The sequence below is a fragment of the Poeciliopsis prolifica genome, unplaced genomic scaffold, assembly GCF_027474105.1.
Source record: "Poeciliopsis prolifica strain line A6 unplaced genomic scaffold, Auburn_PproV2 SCAFFOLD006, whole genome shotgun sequence".
Taxonomy (NCBI): domain Eukaryota; kingdom Metazoa; phylum Chordata; class Actinopteri; order Cyprinodontiformes; family Poeciliidae; genus Poeciliopsis; species Poeciliopsis prolifica.
In genome coordinates, this window is record NW_026562381.1 from 16,542,628 (window position 1) to 16,559,895 (window position 17,268).

The 17,268-nt window shown below is 36.9% G+C and overlaps 2 protein-coding genes across 11 annotated transcripts in view; one reads left to right on the plus strand and one right to left on the minus strand.

Moving 5' to 3' along the window:
- Positions 1–10,863, minus strand: part of LOC129360475 (rap guanine nucleotide exchange factor 2-like) — a 96,286-nt gene extending 85,423 nt beyond the window's left edge. For all 10 annotated transcript variants that reach the window (XM_055030737.1, XM_055030735.1, XM_055030733.1 and 7 more), the window contains exon 1: positions 10,191–10,863. In XM_055030737.1, the coding sequence (XP_054886712.1) occupies positions 10,191–10,259 (69 nt within the window). In that variant the 5' untranslated portion in view covers positions 10,260–10,863. The remainder of the gene's footprint in view (positions 1–10,190) is intronic.
- A 1,198-nt stretch (positions 10,864–12,061) lies between these two features.
- Positions 12,062–16,584, plus strand: LOC129360483 (uncharacterized protein C4orf45-like). The gene is made up of 4 exons (XM_055030750.1): positions 12,062–12,139; positions 13,382–13,611; positions 13,835–13,893; positions 16,455–16,584. The coding sequence occupies exons 1-4, from the start codon at positions 12,076–12,078 to the stop codon at positions 16,507–16,509; spliced, it is 408 nt and encodes a 135-aa protein (XP_054886725.1). The 5' UTR covers positions 12,062–12,075; the 3' UTR covers positions 16,510–16,584.
- Positions 16,585–17,268: the final 684 nt, after the last annotated feature.

The following is a 17,268-nucleotide window of genomic DNA, read 5'->3' on the forward strand; positions in this document are numbered from 1 at the left end:
TCAGAGTTGATATAAATCACTCTTTATCTTCTCTTTCCCACTAAAAACCTTTTTTGGCTAACAGTCGCCAGCTTGCAATTCTGCTTTAACAGTTTTCAGTCTTGTTCATGAAATCCAGACAAAACTTTCAGAAAAGGTTTAAAAACAAGATGTTTTGTTTTGAATGGTAATCTTTGTGTTTCTGGTGTCTTCCATGTTTCCCACAGACAGCAGTGAGCTGCTTGGAGAATATCTGAAGCTGAGCAGACACATGTATGCAGAAGCTGCACCAATCTGTCAGTCATAGCCTCGCTCCTCTTTCACTAAATTACCACTAAGCTGTGGAAAATGCCTTTGCAAAGCAATAAATAACATGCACAACCTAAAATACAATTCTGAAAAATGTGCACACAGAATCTGATTTCTTTATATAAGTTGCATAAAATGTGGCTGCATAAAAGGCTGGTTAATAGTTTGTGGTGAAAATGCATCAATCAGTCGACCACAAACAGGAAGTGGACAGTTTTCCCTCTTTTCATCTAATGCATCAAAAATAACTTTCACCATTTAACGTAAACATTTTTTTCTCACTTATGCATAATTTTTTATCAATATCAGAATCATCCTGATCAGTGCATCTCTCGTTTGTGGTTTACATTTTAAATGAGACAGTTAAAAGATCTACAAAAAAATGCTTTAATAATTTATTCGTTTTCCATTTTTCCTACTCGACAATTTGCTTGAGAATTCATTAAACATTGTTTTTTCCAAAATCTTAAGAAAAGATATTTTCCAATGTGTATGCACTGATTCTTTGTGAAATTAAGCATCCTCACCATAAACACTGCCATGGATCCTGTCATGGCAAACCAAATATTATTAAGCACCATTTTTCCAAACAGTGTAAACAAGTATTAGCTACATGTATAACCTGCGTAACAGGATTTAAGAGATCTATAATCAGGCAAATTAATCAGCTCTCCATCTGATCCAAGTCACGCCTGAGCAGTCCACCGTGAGGCAGGATTACACAGAGGATTACACAGCAGCGTGGGTCTGTACTGTCTAGGACCAAAGAAAACAACAAATTCAATTAAAGAACAACAATACCACCACTACTGATCAAGAGGTAACTCAAAATAAAATTCAGAGTTCTACTTTAGATTCAGAGGCATAAAGGTGACCTATTACATTTTCTCAACAGGTTAGGATAGATCTATGGGCTATATAAAAAGAAGCGCATTACATATTTTGTACAAAATCATTAGATAATGAGATTTTATTTTGCTCAGTTCTCCTTTTACAATGAGCTGTTTTAGTGCCTCTGTCACTTAAAATCCAAATAAGCTGCTGTTGGCCACGTCCCCAATTCAACGTTTACACTCACACGAGAAAATAGCTGTGAACAGATGCGCAGTTGTGCAACAGTACATCTTTGAAAAGCAGAAAGAGAGCCTCATGCACAACCAACAAAAATGGAACAATTGGCTTCTGGATGGTAAAGCAACAAAGGTAAAGGTAATTTTATTGATATAGCACATTTTCAGCAATAAGGCAATAAATACAAAGTTCTTTACATGAATTAAAAGGAAATACAAACCAAAAGAAAGAGCAAAAGAAAAAAGCTAAAAATGTTGATCCATTGTAAATAAATTAGATACTCCTATTCAGGGTTAGTTGTCAAGTATAAGTAAGTATCCTCTGGTCTCATTTTTTTCTGATTTGGAAGAATAGGAGTCTGAAAAGGAGTTGCTAAAGTAGTTTTTTTGGGGGATTCTAAGTTCTCATCCCTGTCTTGTTCTGGAAGAATTTTTTTCTGGATTCTAAGTTCATTCTAATTTATTTTTTGGGTTGCAATCATAGGAGTCTCTCTACATAATAATCTAAAAATATAATCTAATATTGATCAAAATAGTGAGTCCTCTACAGTTTCTAAATATAAGCTAAAGAATGACTAATAAACTAGAGTCTCTGAATTTCAAGTTTGCTCTAATTCCTTTTTCTGGGTAAAAAGTGAGTACTCCAGTTTCTAACAAAATAAAATAAAAAGAGGAATTAGGGCAAATGGCAACATTCAGACAAAACAAAGGGCAAAACAAAGGGCAAAACAAAGACATGAGTGAAGGTGGTGACATTACAGGGCCATGAAACCATGTTGCTCAGCTTCCAGGCAGAAGTCTGACAAGATGTTGTTATTGAGGAATGTCCTTGGGAGCGTCAGCTTCTCAGCTGCATGGATAACAGGAGGTGGTAAGGTGGGAAGGAGCCTTATGTTTAGATGTCTTCAAGGAGCTTGGAAATATGCAGCCCTTCCAAGGCAAAACGGGGAAAGCCATTTCAGATAGAGAATGTCTTAAGTCAGGTAGATTATAAATTTCTATCTTCCCTAAAGTCTCTCCAATACATCACAGTTCCCAAATTAGTTTGGTTGTTCCACTTAACCGAACCTAAGGGAACCTAACTTCCCTTACCTGCCCTGTTTGTTCTATTTTTGTCCTGTTGTTTTCTATATTTTTGGAGCCTTTCTTTGCAGATCCTCCAACTCTACAAATTATGGATCTGGTCAACCAGCCTCTCAATGCAATTTATAAAATTTTCTTAACAAGACTGGGCAGAGGAGAGTCCTCTTGTCCTGTGGGGATACAACTCATAATAACAGGATTTCTGCTGTTTGGAGCTTGCGGATATTTGGCTTATCAACAAATTTGTGACAGACTTGGCTGAACTAGTGAACACTCAGACTGTTGGTGTGGACAGAGACGCAAGTTGGATGTGAGTCTTGCTGAGACTCGCAGCCCAGCTGAGGACTCCAAAACTCATTAACGGAATGGAATCGATCTTGGAGAAGTTGCTAGATTCAGTGAGGGAGCAGAGGAAAAAAGTGTCCACCTTCACCGAGAGCAAAAAAAATCGTACAATGGAAACTAGTCTTTCCATTGTACAGCACATACAACAGTAAAACCAGCTGACCAAACATGATGGAGCTCAGTTTGGATTGCCAGGTAATGGGCTGGGCTCGGCTAGGGTTGCTTGGTAACAGGCTGGGTTTTGCTAGAATTGCTGATTTGTGACGTTACATTCGGGAGGTTTTTGAAACTGCTCATTTTCCAGACAACAGGTAAGGTTTATCTATTACAAAAAAAAAAGTCTGGGTGGTTCTTGGCTGTTTTTAGAAGCAGCAGAAACCCAAACAGAAGTACAAAACCTTCAAAATGTGAATTGGTCCCCTTTAAATACTAGAACAGCATAAAAACCTGATGTTTAAGTGGTCTATTCTAGTCCGAACTGATCTACTGTCCAAGCCAAGAGGTCAGGGGTTAGGTTAGGTTATGTAAAGGTTGTGGTCACTCAACAGATTGGTGGCCGTATCCTCTTGCTGTGAAAGCTGGAGGAATTTACTCTCTAGATATATTTTGTTTAGTGCAAGAAAAAAAAAACAGAAGAATGTCATCATGAGAACCTAAAACGTACAATTCTTAGTAGAGTGTGTGATTCTGCGGGTTACACTATACATAGTGACCCTGAAGCCACGGCTGAAGCTTATCAGCAGATAAAAAGCACAGGAACAATGCGACCGCTGACAGATCATGGAGGAAACCAGTCGAGCTTCAGGCAAATGCACACAAGCTGTGAGCTGCAACAGAAAGGTGCAACCGCCTGATCAAAGAAGCCGCTGCATGAGCGCAACCTGCAGAAAGCCCTCATTACATGCAAAGAGCAGAAACAGAAAGCATTCAGAGCAGGGAACATGGAGGGAACTGGACTCTGTGTTGCATTAACTTTCTCTAACCCTCTATTGTTGTATAAGAAACAAATAGAATTTGAAGGAAATCAGACTCTTCTGCAGCATAAGCACTTCTTTCCACATGGACACCCTGAGGAAGCATCCACCTTAAACACTTTATGTCCGACTTAAAACGAGTCAAGAATTACTGACAGAACAATGAGATCAATAAACTGGAAACTTATAACTAAGGAACTAAATTCTACTGTAACAACAAAGTTATTGACAGAATATTTTAATATTTTTTATGCAAAAAGGTTCACATGTTAAAACAATTTTGGAAGTGAAGGCAAAACTTCTTGCAAATATTTCTACAGTATCACCACAAAACCTAAAAAAACAAAAAGAAAATCACATTCATTTTGAGTCTTGTAGAAAGAAAATAAATACCTTGGTTTGTATTTTATACCTGGGTTCCAAAACCTGAAAGATTTTCCATTGCTATAAACATTTTTTATAGCATCATTTGTGTTGCAGAATACAAGATAGACCATTGACTATGGGTTCTTTTTAAGAAAGTCATTTTATTTTTCTTTAAACATTTGAATTAAAAATAGACTTGAGCATTACAATTTTTAGTTGTAGATTAGAAATCGGTTAAAGCCCAATTGATAAGACATATTCAAAAAATCAACATTAAAACATTTACGAAAATGGGATGTAAAATATCTGTCTGTGCAAAACAACTGGCTTGTACAAGCCAGCTGAATAATATTAAAGACTAACATAGAGTATTAGAAGTTATCATTACAACAAAACCAATACTGTTTTTAGCCAACAGAACTTTAGCTGGTTTTTGTACAGGACTTGTAATAAATGAACTACAGATCAAACTACAGCAGGTTCAGATCCGTTTTCAGAAACTACACCTGATCTGTGTTTTCCTTATTAGCTTGCCTCTGGCTCTGCACGAACATTCGTTTGAGTTCCAGCAAAGGAAAACATGGATGGCAAATTTCTACTTTAATGCAGACTTAAATGATTAATGAAATAATGATTATCAAACAGTATTAGTTAGATTCACTAGATTCTTCCTGAAGAATCAATTCCCTGAGCAGCATCCAGTCCTACTACAATTACAGAATAAATATTGTTTGAAATAAGCTCGTCTGAAGCTCTGCTCCTTTTCTGTTTGGGCATCCCTGATGACTCATGTTTGATTTTTCCCTTCCTGAAACTTTCCCCCCATATTTAGGCTCAGAGGAATACGTCACTGAGACTCGGCAGTGTGTAACTACTTCAGTCTGCACACGCTCTCAACTTTCCACTCAGAAATAACATGTGACATCACTTCAGCTCTACAAACACCAAGGCAAGTGGCAGCTAAATATACCGGTTGGATCAGACTTTTGGGGAATTAACAAGTCTTTAGCTGCCAGGAAGAAAAATGGACTGCTTTTTTTTTTTTTTTTTTACCATACTGAAAGAGCCCTGCCCCAGAAACTCAGTCAGGAAGGTTTTCAAACAGATGTTCAGATGATTATGACACCAGAACAAAAATAGGAAGCAACTCACAAAACAAAAAAGAAACTTAAATAGAAAAGAAAAAAACAGAAACGCTGCTTTGGAGCGAAAGCGTTGGAGGCACTCTTCCTGTAAAAGGTTCACAAGACATCCTGGTGCTTTTCCTCTTCCTGACTGTACGGAGCAGGATGCTGAGGAACAACGCCGCCATCAATCATCTCAATCAGCGAAGCGCCTCCGTCATGTACAGGCCTATCATAGTTCATTACCTCTTATTAAACATAACTACATTCAGGTAATTTATGGTATTTTTAAAATTATGGGGGATTTATTTTTCACAAACCCAACAAGACAACCCAAAAGTAAAGAAACTTTAGTTTCTCACTTTCATATCTTTAATATTATCATCCAAATACTTATGATTTCACTAATAAATTACAACTTAGCTGCATTAAGGACACATTGGTTTAGTGTCAAAAGCTGCTATTTTCTTACATGAAACTTTCCACCATGTCTTCTTTTTTTCAGTTTGGTTGCAGCAAGCCGCCACTGACCTCCTGCTCTTTCCCCAGAGAATGTGGAAACAATGTAAAGTAGGCGGTGTGTCCCTGCAGCTCTGTGGCCGTGAACCAGGGTCACTGCAGCGGGGGGTGGTTTGTTGTTTATGCCCTTTGGCTTTGCCACCTGGTTGAAGAAGAGCAGAAATGCCACTCTTGCATCCAGATACGTCCCTGCTGATAAATAAAGTCAAGCTGCGAACATCTTCGGCCCTCCCCCCTGCTGAGGGAAAAGCATGATGCTTTATCCCCTCCCCCTCTAAAATTATGACTTTCTCTTGCATTGACGTAATTAAAAATGATCTTTACAATAAAACCAGTGTTCAGTCTCTGTAAAACAATGCAACAACAACAAAGTATGCGTTGAGCGGTTGGTCACAAGTGGAAAATCTCATTGTCTCAGAAACAAAGACTGTTGGTTTTGACCTTAAAGACAAACAGACGAGTCACCAGCTGCCAGTGCACATGAAGTGCAGTTATTTCAAAAGTTTAAAATCTGCATCAGAATGTGTTGTACAGATGAGCAAACAGAAAATGAACAGGATTTTCAATCAGTTTGCCTTATTTCACACAGTGGGTTTGATAATGAACCGCAGCAGCTGAAAATAGAACAAATGTTGAATTTTGGTCCTAAATGGGACCGAGTCAACCACAATGTCAGGTATGAAAACACTCTTAGTTGCTTCTGTGCTCCAACAAACCCCAACTAAACTCACTGACAATTGAAGCTCAAACCAATTTAGAATGGCAGCTCCCTAATTATCTTCTATTTGTTTAAGAAGACTAGTTAAAAAAAACAGTGCTACTGTTATGCCTTTTTATATTGAAAATCTCAAAGGGAACTCAGAATCTGCAGAAACCTGCACTGACCAGCAGAAGCATTCTAAAAAACGTACATCAGAACTCGACCACAGGTCTCATCTTTTAACTGCTGCACATCTTTCAGATTTCATTCAAATCTCTCAAGCCAAGTCTAAATTTCTCTGCAACATATCAGTAAGTATGGACACAAAGCAGCCATGAAACCTAAAACCATCACATCCTGTTTGCTTAATTTGCATTACAACTGACAGAGTAATGCCAAACACGCGCAGCAGTGCTCTGCAGAAAAATTATGTCACCCTCCTTTTTCTGTTCTTCCCTCTGTGCCTAAAATATCTGACATCCCACACTATAGTCATAAAAAAACAAAACAGATAACGTGCGAGAAGACAAACCGTCAAGTGGTCAGTTATTTAACCTGCCATGTGACACCGACGTGAGGCTCGGGGTCAAGCCTCGCTGCGGTGAGTCTTCACAGATAAAGACAGATCCCTGCATCAGTTGGCTAATCCTGACAGAGAGGTCCTGCCAACACCATTAGGATAAACCCGTTTGAGGCGCTGCAGCCACTCCACACATGAATAACACACAGGAATGAAAAACACTCAACACCAATATAGTGTCAGAATGGCATGATCAGTAGTAACACAAAGATACAGCTGGAAATAACTTGGCTTTCGGCAGAGGCTTTTATTCTGAGGGTGAAAAATTATGTGGATCATAAATGGAAAATGACAAGCATGCAGAGAGAAACCTTCCTGCAGATTTATTTTCCTTTTTTTCTGTTTTCTTCAGAGACTTCTGCAAATATTTTCTGCATTGTTGCACAACGCGGGTTGTTTAGAGTTTAAATCCTAAATCTCAACATAATGAACTTATACCGCAGAAACTTATTTACATACTAATTTGGTAAAAATCTGAAAATGGAAAGAAACGGACAAACGAAAATCAGAAAACACATGGATTGACAAATGGATAATTCAACAGAAAAATGTTTGAATGAATGTTGTTTATAAAAGGACAACTATACACATATTTGAAATACTCCTTTTTATTTCTATAACCAGAAACATAACAAATCAAATTTTATACTTTTCCAGACACCATAGAAAGCCTGGATTTAAACCTTTTTCTCAGAATGTTCAAGCAAACATATGTTGAAGATTTAACTCCTTCACACATGTTTGGCAGGTAAAGAACTTCTCAAATTGAACTGGCACAGCATGCAGAGATAAATCCTCAAAGCTTGGCTGTCAGAAAAAATTTCAATTCTCAAAAAAAAATTATCCAATGCAGCGGACTCCAATGTTTTTAATCAAATCTCAGATTTTCTTTTCTTTATTCAACACCCAACTGAATGCAAACCCTACTGATCAGCTGTAAATGGAAATATTCTCTGCAGTTGCTTCATCATAAAACTCTAATGGCAGCAATTTCCTTTTCCCCAATCCTCAGTAAGCTGGCATCTCTCATCCACTTAATTTACAGCTTGCAAAAAAGCTGTAAATATCACCGGCCTGGGGCAGTTAACAAGCCAGCAATGACACTGTATTGACAAAGAAGCAAAGGGTTTGCCTCCATAGGTAACCCCCAGTTCAAGTGTTATTGTGTTGATTGCCTCTTACATGTAAGGTCTGTGCAAACTGGATGTCATTTTTACAGCTAGAATACATTTATATTTGACCTATAAAAGATGCAAATCAGAAAAAAATTAATATTAATGCAGGCTTATGTACGGGTGCTCGGGTGGATCAACGTCAGTGCCCGTAATATCTGCAAGTTCAGGAGCTTCAAAGAGAGGGAATCCAAACGTAGACAGAGATGTGAGAAGAGGAGTAAAGAGCAATGAGTGTCAGAAAAACAAAGCCCTGCTTTATTCCAGATCTGAACTATATTAAAATATTTTGCAACAACGATAATATTGGCAAATATTACAATGACATCATCGGTTGTGATTTATCCCCATTTCTTCTTTCCTTCCATCACTTTGTGTCATTGAGCATTTTACGTAATGTCATTAGTGTCTATTGTGACATCTGCTGCCATGAGACTAAATTTTACATTACAATGCTAAATGTAAGTTCATCACACTGGAAATTAACAATGGATATTTATTACATTGCTTATCATAGTGAAAAACATATGCTAAGAACTTTGATTAAATTAAATCAAATCAAAAAAACTAAGAATTATCTAAAATTTTATTTTTATCATTTTCCCCACTGTTTGCTTCAGAAGAGCATCAATAAAAATCTGAAACTTTGAAAATACAGTATGATTGAGTGCAGTTACTGTGTGCAGTACAAATCACACTTCCTGAAGTAAGTGCCTATTTTAAATAGGAATTTTTCTGAAGAACAAGAGTTATGGCGCAATAAAGGCTGAGACATCCAGACACATTAAACTAAAAAAGAAGCCATTTTTATCATAAAGACAAGAGTTCCACAAAATATTGTAATAAAAGTTTTGACATATTATCCGATTATTATTGCACTCCAAACTGTCCTTTGCAATACAAATATTGCACACACTGACATTGCAACAATAGTTTTTTGCAATTTTTTGTAGCTTGACTGTAGATTACACCATAATCCCCAAGTGAGGAATACTGTGATGGCAAAGAACCGTTTGGATGCAATATTTTGTAGGCTATGAAATGTAACATAATGAGTGTGAATGAGTTCAACCAGAATATACCCATGTCTTATAAGTAGCTTAATGGCCAATATGCTAAAGCTCAATGAAATTGTGGGGTCATTGTGAAAAGAGAAAAGAAACTAAAACGATTGGCAGTTGATATTAATGTTGTAGTATTAAGCAATATTTCAATTAGATGTTTCACTAAAGTTCAACAGCCATATTCTATATTTTTCTATGAAAATGTTAACAATGAATTACATGCTTCTATTTATGTGCGTCACAACAAATACAAATACAGTAGAGTGCACAACACGCAAAAACTTTTAGTCCAATTATAAGTGAAATTTTGTATGTAAACGAAGAAAGGATTAGTGTCTTATGGTATAAATCGAACAATCTCGCGTTGCTTGCTGCTGTGTCATATTGTGTTGTGATGCTTTGGTCCCTGTTCCTGGTCCTCCTGGCTCACTGTCCCGCATGTTCTGCCGCATCTGATTTATATTGAATGGTCATTAACAGGTTTGTGCAAAACTTGGTGTCATGCTGATGCTTTATAGAGGCGGATGAACATCGAAAACATTAAGGGCCACCATACTGATGAATACCGCGTGAGGTGAACTAGAGGGTGCGAAGCCTGCACACCACAGCGACCTAAAACCACAATGCACACAAATGCACACGGGTTGAATTCCCACCGTAGTTGCAGTTCCTGCTGTAAATTAAGTGTACCCGATTATCTGAGCTGATAAGGGGCTTAAAGAGGGATGCAGCCGTACCTGACAGGAAGCAACTGCATGGCAACAGTTGCACACAGAAACATTGTTAAACTGTTGCAGATCCGGGCGCTGCAGTATCGAGATGTTGCAACAGACTTCCAGAAATAAGCACGACAGGTTTAATTTGCAGTACAATGTAGTAAATCCCCCCACTCCCCTCACACTGACCTGTTGCGTCCGTTCAGACGGATTCATCATCACAGCCTGCCGAAAGCGGTTATCCACATAAGACGCCATTGTCTTGGAAGGCGGCGTGTAGCACAATTTCTTATTCTTGAAAAGCACTTTATAGGAATCCAGAGGCGATGTATATGCACAGATGTCGACCTCCGTTTTGTTGTACTTTATTCTTGTTGGCTGTGGTCCGGAGCTGGGAGTGCCCCAAGCCAGGCCACGACTGGAGCCAGACAGCCGAGCGGTCTCCTCGGGGTGTCTGTCCCTCTCTGCTGCCCAACCCGAAACCGGCTGCCAACTGCAGTCCCCGCTGCCACCGACTATTAAAACTTATTTAAATTAAAAAATGTATCAGTCTATTTGAGTTATTTTCAAACTGCCAAACCTAAAGTCCCACCGTTGAAGCCAGCGTTACGTGAAGATATTCCTTGTCTCCTCAGCATTCTGCTGGCGACGGGAAGAAATTCCATAAAGGATCCGGTAAACAAAAGGAAAGCTAACGGCTACAAGCTAACCAGACAGCAACAACATGGCGTCAATCGCGAAAAGGTCAAAACTCCTTCCGTTCACTGAGAAAACTCATTTTATTCGCGTTTACAGACAACTAAAATTGAGAAATGGCACGCCACCGTTCGCCGTGTTCTGTTGTATGCCACCACCATGGTGACTGACATACGACGTCAAGTCCGAAGGAGTTAGGAACACTACTTCCTTTTGGGATTTTCAAAATAAAATTATGCAAATAAATAAAAATCGTATTTTTTTTAAAAAAAAAAGCTTTCTTATGTTTTCAAACTAAAAGCTTATTTAAATATACATGTAATGCTCTCATACAGATTACAAGAGACAGAAGCAAGTTAAAACAACGAAATGGGGTGGCAACATTAAAAAAAAAAAATCTGCATAATGTTTCCGTTTGTTCTTTGTTGTTTCCTGGGTTGTTTGAGGTTCTTTTAGGGATACTTGTAAAAAGTCGTATTGGCACAATGGTCATTTTGTAATTACCAAACTGAGATATAGAAATAGAACTAAATATAAAAACTCACAAAAGATAACTGTAATGAAAATTTTCAGTTCGGTTTATTCCCTATTGATATTATTTAGACAGGGAGAAAATTCTGTTTCCTCCAAATCCATCGTAAGCTATTTGATTTGACAAGGATTTAGTAACATGGAGGAGGCTTATTATGGGCGAGTCCATTCAACAAAGAACGGAGAGAGGGGTGTTAATATGGGAAATGTAGTGCTTTGGCGCCACCAAGCGACGTTGTCGGGAATTACAGGCGTAAAGGTAAAGAACAATGGCATTACAAAACCCCTCCAAACTCCAAGACTCGGAAATATAATAATATATCTTTATTATAACATATAAGTTAAATTATTTAAATACAATTAAGTAAAATACCAAAAAACAAATGAATAATTACAAGCTCACATTTAGGACTGTATATTTATTGAAAAGAACCAGCCAAACAAAATTAGACATTTTCGCATTATAACTTTCTTTGGGAAGTTTAAAGGTCGTAAGTATGTTTGCCTTTCAAAAACTACTTCTTTTGAATGTATGTATTACAAAAGTTAAACATACTTTTGTAACAGTATGTTTGAGACCGTCTGATGTGCCTCTCTCTCTACATGCAAATCTATTTGTATGAATGATATAACAGATATTTAGATAAGGGCATATCTGAGTAGATAAATAGTTTTCCTGGTTGCAGAGTGTAATTAGGCTGCAGGCAGTGGCACCATGACAACCACTGGTTGTATTACAACCAGGCATGACCCCATGGACACGATTGTTGAGCTCATGTTGTCAGTCGATCGGGGAGGTTAGGAGGTTAGGAAGCTCTTTCTATGTTCCAGATATAATAAGTTACAAATGATGCAGAACAGTAATAAAAACTCAGGTGAGACACAGTATGGGCAGAGGATCTTTTTCACAGGTAGGAAAATCTAACTCACAATGTGCCTTTGTTGTATTTCCTTCAGCTGGGACAATAAAAATATTAAATTAAAGCAATTTTGATGTAGCTGTAAGACGACATAGTCTAATAAATCAATCAATAATGTTGATTTTAAGCATTCAAATGATTGAAAGGAAGTTTTAAAGGACAGTTTTCTGTGATCAAATAACAAGATAGCAACATAAGAACTGGAAAATATCTGTTATACTCCTTTCTTTGTTTTTGCTCTTTTCTAGTCCAGTAGGTTTCAGATAATCAAAAATAAGCTGATATCAGAAAAAGATAAACTGAGTAATACAAAATGCAGTCTTTAAAAAAGTAATGCCAACCTCATCGCATTAACAGGTTGGTCCACCCTCAGTGTTTTAAACCACTGTGAAGGAATTATGGCCTCTTCTTCTATGCAGAATTGTCTTAATTCAGCAACTTTTCAAGAAGAAAAATTTCATTTTGTTTCACTTTCTTAATATAGAACCATAAACTCTGAGATGAAATGGGGCAAGTAAAGCCTGTAGTGCTCCAGAGGTCCTACAAACTGGGGCTCTGGACTTTACATAGCTTTGGCCAAAAATGATAAACAAGGAAGAAGTGTTTTCCTAAGTTGATACAACTGGATATATTTAGCAGGGCAATTTTTGTTTATTTGTTTCATATGCAATCTCTGCATTGTGGTTTCTACAACAAAATTCAGAAAGTGATGCAAAGATTGTATTTTTGTTTCCTCAATTTGTTTGTATGAGGTTTCAGAGTGTGTGCTTTTTTAGACAACTTACATGCATGTGAAAGTAAAGAAAATATGTTTGACGCCTTTTGTAACAGTTTTATATTTTGTGCAACCTAAAAACAAAAACATTAGCAATTCTTTTTTTATTGGTCCTTCATTAAAAACTGTCATTTTACTTCAGACAAATTTTGATTAGCAGGACTGGGTGATAGCAGCAGTTGATCGTCCTTGTTCTGCAGTATTTTGTGTCCTGGATGAGTTGTTGATGCATTCTCGGAGTAATTTTTTCATAATTTATTTATGATTTAACAAAGGGCGCAGTTATATTTTCATGTAGAGGCAGGCTTTTTTGCCTTTAATAATGAAATCATTTGAAGTCTTATAGGCAATCTGCCTTTTTGTCCCATTCAGCTTACTGCAACCACAAGCACCATTAATCACAAATCACAACTGAAGTAGGACATATTTCAATCCTAATAACTTTGAACTCTCACCAGGTCCAGATGGAATTGGAGACTACAGGCCAAGATCGAATTATTTCCCCCTCTACATTGGTGTGGGTGCCACTTCTCCAGAGGCCACCAGTGATCTAAGTTATTTATGCCGAGCTGCACCTGACGCTCCCCCACCTGTGCCCAGGCAGAGTTTTGTGGGCGAGGTGGGATGGGGATGGCAGTATAACCAGCTGTTGAATGGAGACAGGCTGCTCAGCAACATGCAAATTAAGGTATAAACATGACCTTGTGAAGCTGATTCTAATGAGTAGGTTGAGGCATAAACTTTGATGTGGAAAAAAATCCCACTCAGCTTTATTGTGAGGAACAGACGGAGATAATGAAATATGAATTTATTTTCTCTATAACAAGGCAGGACTGGCACATGGATTATTTATCAAGTCTGGATACTGATCCAAGATAATTAAAACTTCACTTTGTTTTATTTTCTGACAGAAAACTGACATTAGGCGAACACTGGAGGATAGAGTCACTCAGAAGTTTCAGATGAACCAGTAGGTCCCAATTTGTCCATTTAAAACGCATAAACATGATATATGTACATGATGTTTGAACAGTGTTGAGCTAGCTGGATTGCATGTTACCTGCTTCCTCATCCATAATGCAACATTTCCACTTTAATGAGAACACACAGAGCCTCAAGCCTTGGACACGAAATCAGCCAGAATGAATGTGAACACAGCCACCAAACTGTCTGGAGGGTTTATTTACATTTTACATTTTTCATATTACAAAAAAAATATTTATGAAATGCAATGGCATTTATTTCTTGCATGTTGCGAGGCATAACTTGAAGAAATCATACATGAGTAATGACAGAATAGTAGAGGTGTATCACAATAAATTAAAATAACATTGAAAAGTTTACTTTTTATTTCAGTAATTCAAGTTAAAAAAAAAAGAACAACTAATAAATGATAAAGATTTAATGCACACATTGGAATGTGTTGGATCATAGCTAATTAAAAAAAATTCCTTAAAATTGGATTATAACAAACAAAAAATGTTCGTAATATTGCAATAGCTATGAACAACGTAACAGTGGAGAAACAGCTAACTTTACAGTTGTTCTGGAGACCGTCATTGACACAATCCCCAAGAAAGTCATTTTTAGATTAGAATGTTGTAACTAAGCATGTTAATGGAAAATTGAGTGGAAGGAAAATATGTAAAGCACAAACAACACAGAAAATCTTGAGAAGATTATAAAGTACAGCAGGTTAAATAGGTCCAAGTTTTAAGGAAATGTTAATTTCATGAGAAACCTTGGCACCTGCTCATATTACCAGAACCACTGTTTCCATAGTATCATTGGATTTGGATTTGATTGGCCAACAAACCCACAAAGGATCTATGGAGTATTGTGAGAAGTTATGGGTTTGGAGTAACTGAGAGTTTTTTATATCTAAATCAACAAACATTTGAAATATATTACTCTCTGTGTAGCGAATATGATTAATTTGAGTTTACATATATCCCAGTTGATTGAGATGTATCCCATTCAATGGATTTTCTGCAGAGTTGAAAGAAAATTAATAAAATGAGAAAACAAATGTGTGAAGACAGATGGTCTTTCATATACAAAATCTATTTTTTTTCAGTATTTAGACATATTTCTAGCAGGGCTCTTGTATTAACAGTCCCCACTTTACCTATAGAAGATTTTGAAATGACACATTTACTCTGATCAGAATCCCTGCTGGCAGCACATCTGAAGGATGATGATGGACAGAGTGTCGTGTTTTTCTATAATTGTCTTTTTTTTTTCATCCAGCCAGTTGAAAAGTGTTAGATTTGTTCTGCTGACTATTTAATGGTTTTCTCTTTTAAAAATTTGCCACCACTGGGTGAGTATTCTCCGTCTTTCATTTATTTATCTCTGATATTAAGCGCTGAAAAATGACTCTCTTTCTTGTTTCCAAATAGGTTTGCATGGTTATAATATTTATGTGAAGCAGTAAAGCACAAAAGTAAGAAACTCAAGCAGAAAAATACATTGGATGTAAGACTAATGTGGCAAAACAATGTGATATTTTATTGAAGATCAAGAAGAAACTGTGGGAAAACAAAGATAATGATTGAAAAGATTCAAGTTATTTTTTCTTTAATAATAAATAAACTTGAAATAATGTGAAGGTTCAAAAGTAAAAATGCTTTATTGGTCTGAATTTTTCAGTATTTGTTCACATGGTTTTCACTTGAAAAAGTGACCAATTTCTCTTCAAAGAGATCCATAAATAGACATAAAATATTATCCAAATTATCACTAAGAAGGTTGAAGAACATTTGCCATTATGTAATTTTAAGAAACAGAAATTCAGTAAAATATGGAGATAACAGGCTTCATAAGTATCCACTTATTGGCTCTGTAAAATCATTATGATGCTTACAACTAATACTTGTACAAAGACTGATGTTGAATGTGCAGAAAATCAGAGGTCAGTAACGATTAACCTGGTGTGGATGGTGAACCTGTGATAGGAGCATAGTTACGAAAGCAGTAATAAAACTCATGCTTTATTGGGTCAGATTGTTGTGAGGTTTTTCTAACTGTGCTACTTTCTAAAGATGTTCAAAAACTGTCAAAAACTTGGTCGGTTTAAATCTGGAGTGAAGGCAGTCATAGTTATTCGAGTTTAAGAGTACTTTTTATGGATGAAGGAGACAGAGGTCAGACTTCTGTGGCATTAAAAAGAAAAAAAATTGCACAGTGATTCGATGCAATGGCAAAATAGGAGAGAAAAACAGACAAATGTAAAACATCAACATCTCCATGGGCTTAACTTTGTATTCATTTGGTTTTGGAGATTTTGCCAAGCATAATAATATGAATAAAAAACTTGCCTATATTGAAAAGTTACGTTAATAACACAAGAGCAAATGTCAATTCCTATGATAATTAATGTCCATTAGAAATGACAAATATGTAACTTTGAGAAAATAAAAAGAATAAAACCTTTCAATAAACATTAAAACTATTCATGCTATTCAACTAATGCATTGTCTCTCTTGTTTTCTATACCCTCCAATGGTTTCCTGTCTGTTTTTCTTTCAGAAGGAACATGGATGACTCAGAAAAAGTCAACACCAAGTTTTCCAAAAACAATTAGAGCAAACAGCAGATGGTATTTCACCTCCCACAGAGAGCCAGGGACCTGAGTTTTAATGAGATCCATCAAATTTGAATAAACATCTCCTAATCAGTATAAAGAGTTGAGTTTGTCCACATCCTCCAACTTGTATGTGAAAGTGACTTTATTAACAATCAGATGATGTAAACTGGTTGGGTCTGAAAGCTCATGGCAAGTTTATGGCTGTGTTCATGTAATATTATTACCATAGTTTATACATTACTGATCCTATAAACTATCCAAGAAAGTGTCAAAATTTGAACAATAGAAACAGTTTCTCAAATTGGACTTCAACTACAGAAATGTCATTGATTTCCAGTTGGTGTTGTTTTTCAGAGCTCCTTTGCTCATGTCACATTTGCACAGTGACACATTTCAGATCATCTGAAAAGCAACTGTTAATCCATCCCCAGGGCCCAGCAATCACATCCTCATATGTCTCCTACAGATAACAGAACAAGGTCTTTGGTTCCTGAAAAACCATAAATTTCCACAATATGAGCCAAGCGGATGACATCAGTGCTTCAGTGGAGCTGGGCATAATCTGCCACCACCTGAGGGCATCTTGTGACTAAATGTGTTGAGACGGTACAGCTTGAAATGTGTCTACTAATCTTCTTTAATTGGCGGGTGCATGGGAGTTCACCCAAGCAGTTTACAAGAGTTTATGGTTTTGAAAAAGACATTCAATCATGTCTTTTGGGAAGTTCTGAGGGACTTCCGTATTATTCCTAAATT

What these genes read in the sequence shown, in the direction of transcription:
- LOC129360483 (XM_055030750.1), top strand. Translation starts at nt 12,076, where the DNA reads ATGATGCAGAACAGTAATAAAAACTCAGGTGAGACACAGTATGGGCAG. An exon ending in GCAGAGGATCTTTTTCACAG is followed by an intron (nt 12,140 to 13,381) that starts GTAGGAAAATCT and finishes AACTCTCACCAG; the next exon opens with GTCCAGATGGAATTGGAGAC. An exon ending in CAGAAGTTTCAGATGAACCA is followed by an intron (nt 13,894 to 16,454) that starts GTAGGTCCCAAT and finishes TTTTTCTTTCAG; the next exon opens with AAGGAACATGGATGACTCAG.